This window comes from Daphnia magna, linkage group LG10 (genome assembly GCF_020631705.1).
Source record: "Daphnia magna isolate NIES linkage group LG10, ASM2063170v1.1, whole genome shotgun sequence".
NCBI lineage: Eukaryota > Metazoa > Arthropoda > Branchiopoda > Diplostraca > Daphniidae > Daphnia > Daphnia magna.
Window position 1 is genome coordinate 511266 of NC_059191.1, and position 18878 is coordinate 530143.

General features: G+C 38.1%; 6 protein-coding genes across 17 annotated transcripts; 4 read left to right on the forward strand and 2 right to left on the reverse strand.

The window, feature by feature from the left end:
* Nucleotides 1-153: 153 nt before the first annotated feature.
* On the reverse strand, nt 154-2063 carry LOC116931672 (neurotrophin 1). 11 transcript variants are annotated; one of them, XM_045180323.1, is made up of 6 exons: nt 1923-2063; nt 1509-1621; nt 1420-1424; nt 1181-1350; nt 908-1111; nt 154-838 (listed from the first exon to the last, which is right to left on the reverse strand). In XM_045180323.1, the coding sequence occupies exons 1-6, from the start codon at nt 1926-1928 to the stop codon at nt 362-364; spliced, it is 975 nt and encodes a 324-aa protein (XP_045036258.1). In that variant the 5' UTR covers nt 1929-2063; the 3' UTR covers nt 154-361. The 11 variants fall into 11 exon arrangements, with proteins under 11 accessions (XP_045036258.1, XP_045036257.1, XP_032795181.2 ...); XM_045180322.1 differs by having other exon boundaries at nt 1420-1427; XM_032939290.2 differs by lacking the exon at nt 1420-1424 and adding an exon at nt 1679-1752.
* On the forward strand, nt 1677-2657 carry LOC116932408 (neurotrophin 1-like). Its single transcript, XM_032940200.2, has 2 exons — nt 1677-1788; nt 1943-2657. Exons 1-2 carry the CDS (start codon nt 1771-1773, stop codon nt 2528-2530), a joined length of 606 nt encoding a protein of 201 aa, XP_032796091.2. The 5' UTR covers nt 1677-1770; the 3' UTR covers nt 2531-2657.
* Nucleotides 2658-7559: 4902 nt separating this feature from the next.
* On the forward strand, nt 7560-8480 carry LOC116931673. The gene is made up of 2 exons (XM_032939292.2): nt 7560-7776; nt 7838-8480. Exons 1-2 carry the CDS (start codon nt 7762-7764, stop codon nt 8372-8374), a joined length of 552 nt encoding a protein of 183 aa, XP_032795183.2. The 5' UTR covers nt 7560-7761; the 3' UTR covers nt 8375-8480.
* Nucleotides 8481-11613: 3133 nt separating this feature from the next.
* On the forward strand, nt 11614-14623 carry LOC116931675 (DDB1- and CUL4-associated factor 11). Of its 2 annotated transcripts, none has more exons than XM_032939293.2 (11): nt 11614-11769; nt 11849-11963; nt 12054-12180; nt 12240-12501; nt 12561-12707; nt 12777-12958; nt 13022-13260; nt 13337-13440; nt 13509-13664; nt 13727-13833; nt 13901-14623. In XM_032939293.2, the coding sequence occupies exons 2-11, from the start codon at nt 11851-11853 to the stop codon at nt 14171-14173; spliced, it is 1710 nt and encodes a 569-aa protein (XP_032795184.1). In that variant the 5' UTR covers nt 11614-11769; nt 11849-11850; the 3' UTR covers nt 14174-14623. The 2 variants fall into 2 exon arrangements, with proteins under 2 accessions (XP_032795184.1, XP_045036254.1); XM_045180319.1 differs by having other exon boundaries at nt 11674-11788.
* A 6-nt stretch (nt 14624-14629) lies between these two features.
* Nucleotides 14630-16019, reverse strand: LOC116931677 (dnaJ homolog subfamily C member 25 homolog). The gene is made up of 2 exons (XM_032939297.2): nt 15704-16019; nt 14630-15645 (listed from the first exon to the last, which is right to left on the reverse strand). Exons 1-2 carry the CDS (start codon nt 15813-15815, stop codon nt 14750-14752), a joined length of 1008 nt encoding a protein of 335 aa, XP_032795188.2. The 5' UTR covers nt 15816-16019; the 3' UTR covers nt 14630-14749.
* Nucleotides 16020-16616: 597 nt separating this feature from the next.
* On the forward strand, nt 16617-18443 carry LOC116931676 (origin recognition complex subunit 5). Its single transcript, XM_032939295.2, has 5 exons — nt 16617-16799; nt 16857-17292; nt 17356-17918; nt 18002-18117; nt 18247-18443. Exons 1-5 carry the CDS (start codon nt 16710-16712, stop codon nt 18293-18295), a joined length of 1254 nt encoding a protein of 417 aa, XP_032795186.2. The 5' UTR covers nt 16617-16709; the 3' UTR covers nt 18296-18443.
* Nucleotides 18444-18878: the final 435 nt, after the last annotated feature.

Genomic DNA, 18878 nt, shown 5'->3' on the forward strand with positions numbered 1-18878 from the left:
AGTTCATCTTTCTCTAATTAGAAAATACGATTAGAATAGTATAATATAAATATTTATTATTCTGAGGTTCCTAATTTCTTTTACTCACTTTTGATAACCAATGTGTTGATGGACTAAACGATTAGGAGAGGTTCTTTTTGGTTTGCATCTATCTTGATGTGAAATAAGAATTCTTTATTTTGGACAATCAAACCAATAACATATTATAATGAAAAGATAGATGCCCCTGTAATCATACTAATGGAAAGCATTAATTTTGTCATATTGGTTGGTACATTCTAATTTTGTCATATTGATTGGTACATTCAAAGGATGTGCCTATTTTTGTGTACTAAAAAAATATTCTATCGGAAAAAAAAGATTAGTTTAGTTTACTGGAGATGTGGCAAGAACAGGACGATGGCAACTTGTAGATGTCGATGAAAATCCCTTTCTTGACATTGCAAGGATCGAAAGAAAGCATACGCTGGTAAACGTATTTTTGGAGGCATTTGCTGCCATGGCATGGAGCCAAAGTGCGGCACGAGGCGCCCGGGAACAGACATTTCTCTATGCGTTGAGTTTGGGTGTAGCCTGGCCAGGCAACATCTTGAACAATGACGCGCCATTCACCTTCGACATTTATGGCGCGGAGAGGACGAGCGTAAAGCACGTCACTAGGGCAAATGTATCCTTCATCACCGATCCAGTTACCCTTTTCAAAGGTGTTGCCGTGGTAGTCAGAATAGCTAAAATGCTTCTCTGACAAAGAAGTCAAACCATCGACCAAGTTGTTAGCAGACTGTTCGGCAACATCCGCGTATTTCTTCAGAATTAAGGGGTCGTACTCAATCGCATACTGAAATAATTCAAAGAGTTAAATCACACTGAAGTGTTGAATTGGGTGCACTATGACAGTTGAACTTACCTTGACTTCTTTTTCTGGGTAATCAGAGTCTTTAAGACAAAAAGAAAGTGTACCATTTTTGGAACATTTAGGTGCTTTGCGAGGGTGACAATAGTCGTCATTGCTCTTGTAAGAGTTGTACGTTGATTTGGCGTAATTTTGGGGATCAGCAGTCGCTTCCGGCTCGGCGAAAACTCCAGCCAAAACAGCGGTAACCAAACACAGCTAAGCATTCAAAGACAATTGTTCGGTATTATTACAATTTATGTAACTAGTTTCTATTTTAATACTTACCATGAAAGCTTTCATTTTAAAAAATGTAGTGAAAAATGTAGTTCTGCTAAATAATGTGCAAGTAACTGTTTTACTGACAGCTGTTGACTGATGTAGATTATTCAAACAAACGGTGTTTTTATACATCTGAATCCCTTTGGTGATCAATACTTTCCGATACGCTGTTCTGACTTGGGGTTTCAAAATATTGAATTTCAGTTTCACTAATGGATTGCCTTGTCCGCAATTACAGATCTTACTTTCACTACTTATAATTCTAAATGTCAGTTGGTGCTGTTGATGCAAACAGTTTCGCAGCAATAGCCAATTGATTGCGCTTTACACTTACCACACGCCTATATTGCTACCACCGCAATACAACGTCTGTCTGTTTGTGGAACGGCATTGAGGTTTCAATAATTCGCCGTTATACCACAATCGTAAGTGAAATTTATCATTTACCTGGAAAATAAATGAATAATGTGGCTTGATCAAACGAACTAAGTATGTGGACATTACTTGGGTATATAAACTGAGTTTGGTAAATTTCCGAGTTAGTAATTTGTTGAGAACGGTACGAACAAATCAGGAATCTATCCACAAATATTAGAATGTTCATCAAATTAATGGTAATACAATATTCTTTAATAGTATTACCTTATTCATAAATTTACAGTAGCAACTAAACTAATTGTGCAACATTTTCTCATGCCATTATGTCTCTACAATAATTTCCAATGACTACAGATAAAGTATTACTAACCTTCATTTAAACAATTGCAGATGTTTGCTTCATTAATGGCTGGAGTTTTCTGCTCACCAAACTCTAAGCGTCTTCCTTACGGTGCTCCACCGAAAATCGAGTATACCGAGATTCCGCATTGCGCCAAAAATACTACCAAGGCGTGGTGTCTCGAAGACTCTGAGTATCCTCAACACGAAGTTCAACAAGCCCTTGACCAGCACTACCAGGCCGTCCTTGCATTCTACAAAGAGAAATTAGCGAGCACAGAAAACTCTGTTAACGAACTTGACAAGTTTAATGACGAGGTTTACCTTTGTCCGAGTTCCACCGATTACGTCCGTCCTCTCCGTGCCATCAATGTTGAGGGAAAATGGCGGATCATTGTCAATCGGATCGAATCTTATGGTGTTAAATATACTCAAACTGCTCGAATTGAGGAATGTAATGTTGTTGTCGGCACCAGTTGTCCATTGGTTCCCTCGTGCTACGAATCCAAATGCATCCAGAAGAATGTTTTTCATCGCTTTTTAGTCTACAATCCTTACGATTACACCTTCCCGTTTACGATTGAAAAATTTAGGCTGCCTGGATCATGCGGATGCGTTGTTGGAGCATTTCATCTTTGAAAACAACCGGCAGTGAACCCGACTGAAGGCAGATAAGACGTCATTCTAGATGACAATGACACCTTGTGAACGTATTTAAATTAATATTTTCAATGACAATTGAGAAATACAATTTTTAATCACGTTACTTAATTTTGAGCCTAATAATAATTGAGTGTGGAAATCTCTTGTTGTTTTACCTAGAATATTTTCTTTCTTAAGTTCTTCATATTGGTTACATAATCTTAACCAATTTTAAGCTTTGTCGGATGGATTATTAACTGCAGGTAACAGGTCAACATTCCACAGTCTACAGCTTCAAAAAGATATACATATGAAGTATACATTAATCCATGTTGTTTGTAGATTAAACACCTACCTTACAAGCTTCTGCCCAGCAGCAAATTGAAACCACTAAAATTGAAGTAATACAGTTTTAAAAGGGTGACATGATAAGTATACATCAATACCAGTTACCGTTTTACCTAGAATATTTTCTTTTTTAAGTTCTTCATATTGGTTTTTCCAATTACATGATAACCAATTTTAAGCTTTGTCAGATAGATTATTAACTGCAGATGACAGGTCAGCATTTCACAGTCCTTTCAAGCTTCTGGCCAGCAGCAAGTTGAAACCACTGAAATTGAAGTAATAGTTTTTAAAAGGGTGGCATGATAAGTATACAACATTGACAGTTACCGTACAGTATTCGGAACCTGATTCAATACACTCCCTTACGTCTAGAAAATCATCGAAGACTTACAAAAAAAGGATCTATGTTTTTAAATTTCACAACTTGTTAACTACTTTCCTTGTCCTGATGGGGAGTATCGTTAATGTTTACACTTGACCTCCATCAATATCATCTGCCAATTCATTAAGATTACGATATCACTCGTGAAATAAACACAAGTAAAACATTATTGCTGATACACTTCTTAAAGATAGTAAAATACCTTGTACAGTAGCCCCCGCCGACTCCTCCACACAGACACCAATCAAGCCATCAACGACATTAGTGGACTTCAGTCAATTAAATAAGGAGCCATATTTAATCCGTGTGGAAGGGATCCAGGGAAAGCGTGAAGCTTTTTCTTTATCAACAATGGAGTAAGAGAACGATTTAAATGGATGACTTACGAACGATCAAAAATTTTCTGTTGCTTTAAACGATCTTCACTTATAAGATAATACCTAAATATTGTTAAATATTAAAGCCTTGCAAACAAACATTAAGAAAAAGTTGTATCGTGCAACCCTACGTTCAATGAAGCTAAAGATTTGAAGGCAATCTTTTAACTGACGGACTTGCCCGACATTTACTCGTTATCATGACGTCAGCTTCGGCATCGTCTCCAACTTCCTTAGCAGCCAGTTTAAACTCAAAAGATTGGATTTTTTTCCTGCAAAATTAAACTAATTTTAATAAAAGCAATATTTTCTATGAGAACATCAGAGTTACCAGCAAGATAATTGTCCTTTAATTTACCTTAATTTTGCAAAAACTCGATTTTACGTTCAGGTTGACCACGTGCAGAGAAGAAAGCTGTCTAAATCGCGAAGCCTACGTAACAGAAAACTTTCCATCGATCTCCATACAATGCAGTTCGTTTTCGTTATGATAGAAATCGTGTCAAAGTAATCATTGGGCACTTACAAACAAGGATCAATATTTTTAAATTTCACATCTTGTTAACTATTTTCTTTGTCCTGATAGGGAATAAATCACACGACTTTGTGTTTTATACTACGAAAGATCAATTCCAATATATATGTAAAAAATGCAGTTTTAAAATATCCAATGTGTAAATTGTAGTAAACTTGTAACGGAAGAAAACCCTAAGGCGTATGAGGTGTGACTAGTTTACTAGGTGTGAAATTTAAAAAAAAATCTACCTTGTTTGCAAGTTTGCCAAATAATTCCTCTTTTCCCCTTCGTTATTATTAGGCTTCGTCGTTGGATTTTGTCTGGTTTGAACTTGAAACTTTGAAAAACACAAACTTCCAATTAGTGACAATGAAATACATTTAAATTGAGATAAATATATACACATAGAAAAAATTCTGCACGTGAGGCCGTTTCCGTCGGAATGAACTTCGAATCTGTGGAATAGAATGGAAGAAGATTGGGGAGGAATGTTGCCGTCGGTTACTACGACACAGATATTCCTGAAATTTATGCGTGGGCTGTGATAGTAATAGAACACATCTGCAAAACTATACTCTGCAGTAAAGAAAATGCAACAATAAAGCAAGTATGTTCCAAAAATGCGAATATGGCCTAGTCGGCATCCCAAACAAAATGGTTCAAAACATAACAAAACGGGATATGTTATTATCTTATAAAAAAATCTATTTCCTTTAACTTACATTACACTATGATCGGTGAGCTGTGATTTTCCGTGCTAGTAATTGCTTTATCCGGGTATCATCGAGAGATAATCTCTCTCCATATACCGCAATCAAAAGTTATGTTCGCTGGGTTACAGGAAAAATACGGTAATACTATAAAATTATACAATACAAGTATGAATGACTTATGTATATTCATTAACGATATTGCTTACCTTAAAAACAATATTTTATTTCTGTTGGTTGACCGCAACCAAGGAAGAGACATACAGCTTCCCATTCAGCCTTTGAGAGCGTTCCGATTTTGGGACGGAATCCTTCTACAGTAGAGCACGAAAGCAGATATTCCTGTGCGTGATATAATCAAAATGATCTTGACTGGCCGGTTCTTGATTGGCGAACGGAGGATAATCCTGATATAACCAATGATACAGGAATTAGATATTTCTCAAGTTGAAAGGTTAATTGACTGATTACCTCCAAAACTTTCATCCTCATCAGCAAATCTTTCCCAAGCTCCAATTCCTATGGAACAAAATCTTCGAATCTTGTGGTTTTTACAAAAATGAGACCGTATTTCGATGCCAATCTGCATTGAAGGACGATAGTTATTAACTTCTAACACGAATTGAATGGAGAGATGTTACTTCTCAAATGTTGGGAAACGAACAAGAAATTCTGGATAGTCAACAACTTCACATGGAAGTTATATTTACCGCCAAAGACAGGAGAGGGATCTGAAAGAGTCTCGGCTGGAAAACCAACACTAAAAATTTAGTTGCTGAACTTCCTGTTTACAGGGTTTTCACGCACACGAGTCGTCGCCTGAATGAAATTCTATACATTACTGGATGTCACAGGATATTTTCTACTTACTACTACATATTACATGATGTCATAAGCATCTGTTGTTGTTCCTTTAAAATAGCCACCAGGTTGAGAATTGCATGGAACATTTGCAAGCATCTCTTCAACTTGTGGCAAAGACTCAATCATGTAATGAAAAGAAACTGAAACTGGCAGCTGACTAGGTCCAGTTTCAGTTCGTGATTCTTCATTCATTCCACAATATTCTCCTATGAAAAACAAAATGGAGTTATTGGCTAGTAAACTTAATAGAATGTGAAATACTGTCATGTAAAAATGTTTACCTTACAGCAATCGGCGGCAACGAACTCAGCCGAAAATACCTGACAAAACCTACATTTCAAGTTTGAATAATTTTCTTTTGCACTGCCTGATACAAGCTTCGCAATATCTACACACACTACATGATGTACATTTTCTCGTTCCCACTTAAACAGCCCGTTACATTTTCCAAAATCCAAATCAAGAACATTAAGGCAACAATGAAGGCCATTTTCTCTCCTGATTTGGTCTTATATATTTTCTGTAAAAGCCAAAGTTTCATATATTTTGGCCTTTAGAGCAATATGGCAATATCAAACCAGTGATTCTGCTTTTAGATTATTTAGATTCCTCATGTTAAAAATTCTGCTTTTCTTTCATTCTGCCGCTCCTCTAAGAACCAATTGAGCTGATTGTAATTATTTGCCATCCACGACTGAACCAACACAAGATTTCTTTTTCTCTGCCACCTGAGTTCTCCAATAACTTACAAGGTTTCAAAGCATTATCAGGGCATTATGCTCTTGATTAGATTTTTCAAAGGAGTTTAGCAAGCACAGTGTGAAAAATGCCTTTTTGAGGAATACAGTATGTAACTACATCACGAAAAAGCGTTTTGTCTCAGAGCTAATATCAAAATGTAAAACCAAAGTTTGTAGCAGTTACCACTGCCTTTAAATAACGAGCTTGAATCAACCTTAAGTTCAAATCTGCGATCTGCGTAATCAAAATGGCCGACAACTTAATTCAGGCTTTTTCCAACTGTCCAGAGCCAGAGTCATGGACGATAGGCCCTGGTTCCTCCGCTAATCGCTGTGGCTAACTCCCTCTCAGAAAAGGGGTACCCTCTTGCGGTAAAAAACGAGGGTTTTGGGTCGGGGCATAGTCGGGGCGTATGAGTGATTTTCCGCCCGGTGAGACTGCCATCTGTCGACAAATGAGTTTCTGTGTGGAGTGAAACTACACACCCGCAAGAGGCGCTCCCACCGGGCGGATAATCACTCTTTCGCCCCGACACAAAACCCCCATTTTTTTTGTGTAGTAATCCCCGCAAGAGGGTACCCCTTTTCTGAGAGGGAAATTGCCATAGTGGAGTAACCACTAACCAGGGGTCTATGACTCTAAACTGTCTAACATTTTGGATATTGCCCCTCGAATCCAGATGGCACTAGTTACAAGAAAGAGTGGGCCTTCTGGCCGTCTTTTGATAATTGTGAATTTGTGATCATTGTGATACGTGAATCTGCGTGAATGAAAAGAACGAAATAAAAAGAAACAAATTAAATAAAAAGACTTGATGGTGTATTCGGAATGTCGTTTCCCACCGGTAGATGACTGTTGAGCTATTGGCTATCCAAAATTCCGAGAAAGAACGGAAAGCACTAAAGTGTTTAATTCTGCATGTATAACATGCGCAGCTGTTGAGAAAAATAGAAATCGTCTACCGTTACGCTTGACTAATAGCCAGAAATTAAATCATTTACGCCCGACCTCGTTTTCCCTTTCTTCGGTATGTCGGCTGACGATATGGAAAACGATGTCAACAGGAAGCAACAAGACGAGCTTTTAGTTTCTGGTTACATGTTTAAAAATTTGTGGTCAGTCTACAGCTAATGGTGAAAGTACAATAACAGAAAAACGAGCGAAAACAAACCAAAATCTGGCGGTATATAATCCGATTCCTGTGCCGTCCAGTCAGTCTAGACTTGTTCAGACTAATAACGAAACATTTCTTTGGGTTGCATTTTTCTAAATCAAATTTTTTATTCGCCATGACTTTTGTTACTGTAAGTAAAGTTAAATGATGAATAATTTTTTTTTTTTATGCAATCTTCTTGACATTTTCAGTTGAGGAAACGCACGACCTGCTTTACGTTCCTGGTTTTGCTCCACGTCTCCATCGCTTGGGGTGGCAATGACAATTTTTCGTCTGCTAGTCTACCGAGCAATATATCAGCTGTGATTCAGAAGTCGCGCGTCGGTAAAATTTCAACAAGTAACGAGGCCATGCCTGTCATGCTGGAAGGAGGAATTTTCGACGATGCAGGCAATCTGGGGTCACCTCAACTACCAGCAGAAGCAGCTGGAACCAACCTGACATCGACTACGACTTCTGCTCCGATGGATCTTCCACTGTTTTATCCGTCGTCGCCTAGCCATCAACCTGGTAAGCACTACGGTCCTCATCGTGAAACGTATCACCCGCTCCCGGCACGACGAAACAAAGACTCGTTCCGCCGTCCAGCAGAATTCACCCCCGTCAAACCGAGTTTTTTGGGCTTTCCTCCTATTTCCAACACACGTGAGAATGTCGGCCTGGAAATCAACTGGGCGGCGAAAGTCGGTCGAGCTCATCGTTCTTTCTACGATTTTCTGTTGGCTTGATTTTCATGTACATCCGTTGTGACGATTGCTTGAGCTCTCGTTGTGTAATCTAAATGGCGAATGTTTATAATTTTAAATCGCTTCGAAGTAAACGCTTTGAAATTTGCCGATTGTTTTTGCAAACTGAATTGAAGAATTGATTAAATCGACTTGATGTTCACGCATACCTTTTATTGATTAGCACGGCCCAAACGAATCGGTTTTTAGGATAAAGGGAGGTTTTTTTATTGCCAAGGAGATCTAACAGTTTTTAAGGAAGATACAGTTTGTCAATCAGTCAGCGTAGAACCCACACAGGGTCAATCCAGCCCAACTCAACGAATCGTTGGCTCGACCATCTCTCAAAATTAAACGAAATTTTTTAGAGTGAATTCACATAACGATGAAACACTGTTTGCTAAAATTTTATTTAATTTGGTCCATTAGTTTAATAGATACGGCAAAATGAAAATAGAATTTTTTCATTTTGCCGTAACCATTTTTTTCCTGTGTTGTGTAGTTTTTTTCCTTCTATCGTTTTCTTTTTTTTTTTGTTTTTGAATTATAATTTTTGTTTCAAAAATATTTAGTTTAAAATTCAATACCCCCCCCCCCTTATTATAAAATCTATAACTTTTTAGGCTGTTAAATTTTAAATTTTTTCTTTGCAGAGTTATATAATATATAAAGGAAAGAACTATTTACAATATATCTAAAAACTGTAGGTGTGTTTTTGGTTTTAATTCATTAAAATTCGTGTAGTTTTGCCAAAAACTTGCGTTTTTGGCTTTTTGACTTGACCTTGAGGGGCGGAGCTAAACCCATTGCTATTATACCTAGGGGCATATTGGGTATAGCGGGAAATGGTAAAGGGTTTAGCTCCACCCCTCAAAAACGCAAGTTTTGAGCAAGAAGCTGAACAACTCCGATTTTTGCGATTGCTGGTATTAGCTTAATTTGTTTTCACGCCATTTACTGCAAAAATGGAATTACAATTCAAATTAAAGGAAGTGTATTCGTTTGCAATAAATGTGTTCCATATACTCAAGTAAAGGAAGACAAATAAAAGGACACAGTTAAAATTAACATAATTGGACAGTCGATGTTTGATTCAATTGTTTCCATTTAAGACCTCCCCCTATGTCGTGGGGAGGAGGACATTTAATCGGGAGTTACTTAATAATGGGCTGTGTGACCTTTGGCTTTGACACCTTTGACTTTGTAAGCCTTGGGAGCATAATGTTTTGGAACGTAAACTTTAGCCTTGTGAGCCTTATGCGCCTTAAGATGGGACTCGGCCGCGTTCAAATCAGAGTCGATTAAAGATGCTTTTTCTCCCTTTTCACCGTCCAATGAAATTGAGGAGACCATTGCGACCACCGCAAAGAGTGCAAATAGCTATCGAACAAACCAAAATTTTCATTTAAAAAAACTTAAATTCTCAATCAAAAGTTAAAATTTAAACGAACTTACCAAAAAGACGAGCTTCATTTTGTTGTTCTAAACTGAATGGATGTTCAGATACAAAGTGTAACTATTGACTGGTGTATCAGTTGTTTTTATACTCGAAGAGCGCACCCTCACATGCATAAGAGAAATTTGCATTTTCTTCTTGTACCATTGCCAAAGACAAAACGAGCGTTAAAACATCAAGGAAGTCTATGGGCCTTGAGCTGGTTTCTATTTCATTTCGAACTAATAGTTTTCAAATGCCTGGCGAATGACGAAAACTGTTACATGTGTGTGCGTGTCAGTCCCATGTGTCTACAGTTAAATGCTTTTATCGCAACCGCAACAATGTTTTACGACCGTGAAAGAAAGAATACAACAGACGGGAAACTTATAGCAGAAAATACGGTGCTCTCCATGTCCGTCTGTTATTATTTGGTTGTCAAACTTTCTTGTTTTGGGTGCAATTGGAAAGTTCGTGCGTCTTTCCCGAATTCTGACCACCTGCTTTAGTTTTCGTGGCTTTTTTTTAAACGTTGTTGTTAACAGGGATGTACATAAAAACAATGAGCAGACTATAGATAAGCCATGTTAACGTAGGCAAGCTCTCTAGTTAATCTAGTTTAGACTTCTTAAAATAATTAAACGTCCTGGTTTGTTTTATTGTATCAAATTTGTTCTTGAAATTCTGTGTTGAATGTTCACCACATGGATCTTCATGCTAATCAAATGGCATTAAATGGTAGGCAACAATTGAAAGCCAATAATGTTGGCACGCCGCCCATTTGAATCTATTGGATACCAACAAACTGCATGCATCATACAACAAATGGAAGGAAAATATAGGCCAATGAGTTAATATTGTCGACATTGAACGTCAAAACGAGAAGGCTAAACATGCAAGAAAGCTTTAAAACAGCTATTATATCGACCATTAGCAACAAAACGATTCGTGGAAGTATAATATATAGGTTGAATTAAACAAAATACACAGTTAGTTTCTTAGAGTTTATACGTAGCAAGAGAATTCAATTTTATTGAGTTCTGCTGCCACATTTACGGCAATTTGAATAGTCTGAAAGGTTATGCATATTACGTAACAGTCATCACTGGATCAATTTTCCATGATTTATGACGTCGTCAATAAGGGTTCTAAAGCCATACAATTCATAGCTGTTGTTGAAATTCTCCTCCAAACTAGGTCAAAATCATAATCGAATCTCAATCTGAAAAGCTTCGATTTGGTTTGACACGAAGTAACATTTGTTTTTAACATTGTCGGTAAGCTCAATGTCGGAATACTAAACTCACTGCGATTTGAAGGTAGTTAAAGCATTTATTCTACCCTACCAAGATGTTAATTTAGTTACACTATCCGTAGAACTTACTATGACGACAGTTGCATCCGCTTCCGCAAGAACACTTGCCTTCGATTACAAAAGGGTAAACAAAAGAATCAAACGTAAGTTAACATTGACAAACGTTAGTTGAAAAAAAAAATTATTGTGAATGAACTTACTTTGGCAACAGTCGTTAGGCATATTGATCAGTGAGTTGAGTAGTTCTTTGGCGACTTCTTCGCTGACTTGCTAATTTGTGATGTGTCTTTACTAGCATTTTAAAAATAATGTCGTCATTTCCACTCCGTAAGGTGGTGGAATGATACGTGGTCATCATTGAGAAAACTAGTCAGAGAGGGTAGTAAACTATGTGATTGTGTTAAATCGAAAGAGTGATTCACGATGAGTAGTTCTTGAAGAAGGCGAGTTTGGTCCTGTTGTAAGATACAATTAAAATTGAAAAGCGTTCAGCTATTTCACAGTTATTGTCATATTTTACTGATAGTTTTGAAAATAAATCGCTAGATGTCATTAAATCAAAGCTTTTTCTCAAACAACTGTCGTCTGCGAGTTGCGTGACATTTTTAATCAGGTTTGGCTAGAACTTTGTTTTTGGAAAAAAGACAGGTTAACAAGTTTTTCTCAAGTAAAATCTTGAATCCAACCCTTGCATATTTTTCAGTTATATTTTGTTTTCTTTTAACAGAAATGAACTCTGACGACGAAGACAGAGAAAGTAGTAATAGAGACGATACGTCGTCTATGTCAGATGAAGAATCTGATACCGACATAGCCACAGTTCTTACCCAACTCATTAGGAGGTTAGTAATAATATATCCTCTTATAATCATCGGATGGTGTGCAGATCGTCTTAATATCGAACAATTCTTCCCCTTCTTCGCAAACCATAGCGGTAGAGCTCATATACTCTCTGAAAGCAATTCTGTATTTGAAGAGAGGAATGAATCTTTCCATGATTTCCTATCTGGTGCTCGACTACCTTTTGTGGACAGCCCACCTGATTTGACAGTCCTTGAGGTATTTATTTACTAACAATTGAGCAAAATACAAATTTGTTCACAGGAATTCTGTGTTAGGGTACTGATTTGTATCTGTCAACATCTTTGTCATCTGGATTTTTCAAACATGGCTGCAAATCCCAATCCTCTCGAGTCACATCCCTTTTATTTCAACGGCAAGTTGGAATGAAAGGCACAGGGCATTTTTCTGGAGGAGATAGAAGTTATATTGGGCATAACTACTTGCCTAACAAATTCAAGCAAGTTGCTAATTGCAACCATAAAATGTTCTGTGGAACATATTCAAAAGATGGCAACATATTCCTTAGTGCCGCACAAGGTATTTAGAATACTTGGTTATTTCATTTGAAGAAGATATTAATTTTTACCAAATGGTAGATCGAGTTCTTCGCGTGTTTGACACGTCAAAAGGAGGCTTTGATTGCATAAGAAAAATTCCTGCACGAGATGTTGGCTGGAGTATCCTTGACACAGCTTTTAGTCCTGACGGTCGAAATATCATTTACTCTAGTTGGTCGGAAGCTAGTAAGACCATAACATTGATTTAAGAATTATCCCCATTACGGGATTAATCTGTTTGCCTTTTAATTGCAGTTCACCTTTGTAATATTTATGATGGCGTGGAAAGACACGAAGTCCTTCCGCTTTGCCCCGAACTCCGACGATTCTGTATTTTCAGCCTCACTTTTTCCCAAGATGGTAATGAAGTATTGGGTGGGGCCAATGATGGCTGTCTGTACATATACGATTGCGAGAAACGTCAGAGAACCCTCAGAGTACGAATTATCCTTTCTTTATACTCGTTTTATGATTTATTATTTACATATCTTCTTGTCTAGATTGATGCTCACGATGAGGACGTAAACACAGTGGCTTATGCCGACGAAACTTCACAAATCCTGTTTTCAGGGGCTGATGATGGATTATGTAAAGTATGGGATCGTCGAACGTTGGCGGAAAATGGGGAAGCAAAGCCGGTTGGGATTCTTGGTGGCCATGTCGACGGGCTAACATTTGTGGATTCACGTGGAGATGGTAGACATCTCATTACAAATAGCAAAGACCAATCCATCAAATTGTAATTATTTTCTCTTATTTTCTATCGTCATTTTGAAAAATTCACTCTGATTAATTTTAAATGATGCGCGGCTTAGATGGGATATGCGCAAGTTTTCCGGTTCCGAGGTACAGCAGCGGACGAGGACGTTTATGAGTTCCCAAAGTTGGGATTATAGTTTCCAAAACGTTCCATGGAGACGTAAGATACTTATAACAATTGTCTGGTTGTTTGATTTTATTGCCGAAATTTCGCCATTTTTTGCGTAGTGTCTTGCTCCAAGAACAAAATTGCTGGTGATACTAGTTTGATGACCTACCGGGGACACAGTGTTTTAAGAACCTTAATTCGTTGCCGTTTTAGTCCCGCTTTCAGCACTGGCCAGCGCTATATCTACAGTGGTTGTGCAGCTGGGAAAGTTTTCAGTAAATATCAAGTTTTTGTAATTCTATAAAAGCAAAACTAATTGTGAATTTTTGTACTCCAGTTTATGATGTCCTGACTGGAATGCCCGCAGTCGTCCTCACAGGCCATTCTGACTGCGTGAGGGACGTCTCTTGGCACCCGTATTCAATGGATATCATCGATTCGGCGGTAAAAGAAAATTAATGTTGTGCAGTACAACTACGGGATCTAAAATCAATTTTGTTGGATTTCGCAGTGGGATGGCCGTCACTTCAGGTGGTTTCATGCTGCACCGGATTCCGAGGATGATATCGATTTCGATTCCGAAGAGTACATCACAGATAGTGAATCCAACGAATCCAACCCCGGTTTTAGGCAGAGACGCAGTTTATATCGAGATGACGACTTGGTTGACGGTGGTGGTAGCCGCGAAGTTCGTAGGAGTCCACGTCTAGCTGCTCGCGCAACGCCCCAAACGGCTCGAAGAACCTCACAGAGGCAAGCATCCAATCGCCGTCCTCCTTTATAAAATTGTACGCACCTTGACACACTTGTTTCGTAACACCTAAAAATAACGCAGTTGCGATAGCGTGCAGTTATTTTTGTTGTTGTACCTTTATTGAAGCAGGCGTGGTGCGCTCAATTCACGCTTCTCGCGATTTGTTCATTTCGTGTTTTTCGAAATTTTGTGTGTGTGATAGATGATCAATTTCTTCGATGGCATCTCGTTGTGTTGCACAGCATCTACAACTTGACGTATAGCTCTCGAGTCAGAGAGAGTGGAAATTTCACATGGAACAATTTTTCTTGTTATTGCGTTTGTTTTCTATATTTGTCCTCTGAATGATGGGGAACCACATTTATATGTTTATAAAAAAAAGGTCTCATTTGTAATCCTTTGGGGAACGGAATACAGGGCTCACCTCTACGCTGGTACATAATTCCAGCGAGCTGGCGTGGAGGACTTGATAAATATTCATTCCGCAATTTGGTTATTGTTGTATTGCGTCAAATAAGCACATGAATGCACACATGTCAAGAGACTCTTAAATCACAACACGGGATGAACTCGGATGATAAATTCACCTAATCCGCCAAATTTAGATTAAGAATCGTCAAATGTGAGTCGACCCGTTCCTTTTTTCAGATAGCGTCTGTACGCTTTATGGCGTGCAGATTGAGAGAGCTCTCGTTTTAGCTCTTCTTCTTTCTCGGCCTTCCACTCGAGTGCTTTCGATTTTTCCCAAAGTCCAAGTTCGAGATACTCTTCTCTGGTATGGTCTTCAAGCGCATCGAACTCTAGACGTGAGAGCTTCAGGTGCTTCTTGATCAAATATAGCTTTTCTTCCTCACCATACTCTTCTTTTCGAATGTTAAATTTGTAGATCCAGATAATGTACCATTTTACATATTGATATATGGTATAGGGCAGTATGATGAGCTGGAACCACAATACTTGTTTCCAGTCTGGTTTAGAATACCCTCCACGGATATCCATTTTCTCTTCAATAACCTTACGAATGATCTGTTCCTTTTCCTCCTTCTCTTTCGACTTGTCTTTGGATTTCTTGTTGGTACTTTCATTGAACAAGCCCTCCTTCTTTGCAATTTCAGTTGCATGGATGCGATATTTCTGCACAGTTGTCAAATACTTTATGGCAGTTTCATAGCGATCCCAGGCACTGTAGTACTGGATTCCAGATATGATAGTAATACAGACAGCAAGAATTAATCTGATGTCAACATTTGGAGCTGTACGGCGCCTGTAGTATCTGTAGTAATGCATGTACATTTCTTCAGGGTTATCAACCATGTAGTCATAGTCTTCTCTAGATGCATTATCACTTAGAATTTCATAGGCAGTTGCTATCCTACGAAAATTCTTTTCAGCTTCTTCTTTGCTTACGTCAGCTCCTTGAACATCAGGATGAAGTTTCTTTGCAAGATTCCGGTAAGCTTTTCCTATGGCGCTTTTTGAGCTCTCTCTCGTCACTCCAAGAACTGAAAAAAAAAAGGCTCATCTATACGTTATGAATTGAAATTTAACGAAATAGCTCACCATCGTAACAATTTTCGACTCCGCAATAGAGTCCCTCAACCAAGGAATGGACATAGCAGACGTTCAAAAAAACGTAGAATATAACAATAAATAGGTGCGATTTGATTTTCATTTTAAAAATTATTATTCCTAATATCTAATTTATAGTTACAACTCTGATATAGGATCAAGCAGTTTATGGAACACGTAGCATAGCGGGAACATGCCTTGAGCAAACTAACTCAACTGATCAAACTGCAATCTGCAAGTGACGTTTGGGGAAGCAGACAACAGACACGAATTCCATTCAACCAACAAGTTCCACGTAACGGGACACATCACACATGTGAATTGAGGACACTGATGAAGGGAGAAGGGACGTTGGACGGACCAAAACTGTTTACGTAACGCTTTTTTTAGCATAAAAATATCAAATTAATAAAGATTATTTTAATAGATTCTGAAAAATTAAGCCTGGTTGTATACAGTATACAACTAAATTTAATCATCCAACGAAATATAAAAAATCCTTCGTCCGGCAACGTAGAGATTTCCCGCTCATTTAGTCATTTTGAAACGTTCTTGGGCGGAGAAGACGTTGTCTAAGACCAGATTCACACGAATTTAAGAATAGATACATATGTGCACACTATTACTTCAATTTTATAAGGATAACTTGATTTTAGGATGATGGAACACAACGAACACAGATTTGCTTTTATTAAAATTAAGCGAGGTTCTTCCACCAACACCACATACGAGGCACGTTCCTGAGCGTTTGTCAGCATTTAACAGTTTATAAACTACAGTAACATTATATTGTTAGGTATTATCACCCAATCTTTTCGATTATTTATTAGAAAGAGTAATATATTGTAAAAAATTGATTAATAAATGTTTTTTTTTAACTCGTTTGTGAAGTTTGGCAACACAAAATTTCTCCCGCGATGATTTTGGCACTTCTCTTGTTGCCTTGATTTTGAAGTTTCCCCAGTCCAAGGGAAATAAAAGCCAAAAATTTAAAATAATGGAAAATAATTCAATAAAGGTGACTCTTAAAGCTGAAATACCTCATCGAGATCAACAAATTGACATACTGGTGGATATCCTTGAAACCGTAAGAATGTTACGACCTTCATCTCAAACTCTTATAACGTGACTGAATTTTGTGCAGAGCACTCTTCCACCTTTTTTGTACGTTTATGGCCACACGTCTACGGGGAAATCTTTGGTTGTTCAACAAGTTATACAGTCGATAGAGAATATTCAGTATGCAGCAATCCAATGCATTGAATGCCTGAGTCCACGTTTTCTTTACGAATCAATACTGGAGCAGTTGGGATGTGAAGACCGCTGTGACAGTGCCAATGACTTTGCCAGGCATCTTAAACAAATATATGTTGGCAGACCAATTTGTATTGTGCTTGATAAGGCAGAAAGATTGAGAGACCTAAATGATGGAATGCTAATCCCTACGCTTACCAAAATCCCAGAATATACTGGGCTCAATATTTGCATCATGTTCATCTCTGAAATTCCTTTTGAAAAGTTTCGTTGTGGCACAGGAAGCCTTGATCCCATCCACATCTTTTTCCCACAGTACAGCAAAGGTATTTTAAAGATCACATTTGTCAAGTGTTTGTAATAATATATACATTTATTTAATTGTGTAGAAGAAATTCTTGATCTACTGATGAAGGAATGCCCACAGCCTGAAAATGCATCTTTGTATCAGACATATTTGTCCATGATATTGGGTGTGTTCTTGGTTGCATGTCGTGATTATTGCGAGCTTCGCTACATAGCCTCACAACACTGGGATTCCTTTATGGAGCCGATCAATTCTGGAGAAATTGACAGAACTCAGTCAGTGAAATTATGGCGTCACCTTGAACCGAAACTGCGCTCTAGTCTGAATCAAGTCTACGTTCGTGGTCCCGATACATGCGGGACCCAGATAGGCCTCAAAATGGAGCTTCCTTTCTTTTCTAAATTTCTCATTATTGCTGCATATTTAGCGAGTTACAATCCTGCTCGCTACGATCGTCGCTTGTTCGTCAAAGCCAAAGAAGGCAGGAAGAATAAGGACAAAGGTCTCAAGTCACTGAAGAAACAAAAATTGCATAACGCCGCCCGGCTAATGGGTCCCAAAGTCTTCCCGATCGATCGGTTGATGGCCATATTCTATTCGATCGTCGAAGAAAGAGTTACGCCATCTTTGAATATATTTGTACAGGTATGAGCCTTTCCTTTTGTTAATCGCGTTATTGCCAAGCACAGTTTCGAGATCGTGACGCCTTTTCGTTGTTCAATACGCAGATTTCTACCTTGGTATCTCTAAAGCTTCTAACGCACACGGGATCAGCCGCCATGTTTCAAGGAGTTCCAAAATATCGTTGCAATGCCGGCTACGATTTAGTCAGAAGTTTAGCCAGGTGAATTTTTTCGTTAAACCTTTTTTATGATACTTATCAGATGCAAGAGTTAATCCTTTAAGCTGGGAATTTACTTGAACATAGTAGTTAAGAACCTAACGAACGTGGTCTTTTTAAATTCTTTTACAGAACGGTGAATTTTGAGCTTGGACGTTACCTCTACGACACGACTGTTTAAACTACTTTATTTGGGGCTGTATATTATTTTCCTCATTGATAAAAAGGTTTTCTACACTATTTATTCCACATTCTTTAAGTTTTTCAACCGTGCGCCCTCAATCGCCTCAATGCATTCTGCACCAAATAAATAAAAATTGTAAAACAGTTGTACACTTTATGGTTTACTTGATAATTTTTTTTTTCCTTTTTTGTTCATGTCATTTCTTAATGGCGTCCCCCCGTGAAATTGCAAAAGAAGATTTTCAAAAATAAGATAAAGATTTTTCTTTTTCTTTCATAGACGACTACCATACGACTGCTCAATATCGAATTAAGCGGAAAAGTGTTATCATTTAGACCACCGCATATGTTCAGAGTAAAATGAAACAAAAAACTTGATTTGGTGAAACGGTATCGAGTTTATTTCCCTAAGCGGAAACTATTTACCTAGTAAATAACATTGGTATAAAAGGCGTTGTTTGATTCCTATCGGCCCAGAAAATATATAGCAGCTGATAGCGCACCCAGACCGCCATACTTATAAATGGTGGGGTAGTGTGCAGTAGATGAGGGCGGGGTCACGAAGGGGGAAAGGAAAAGTG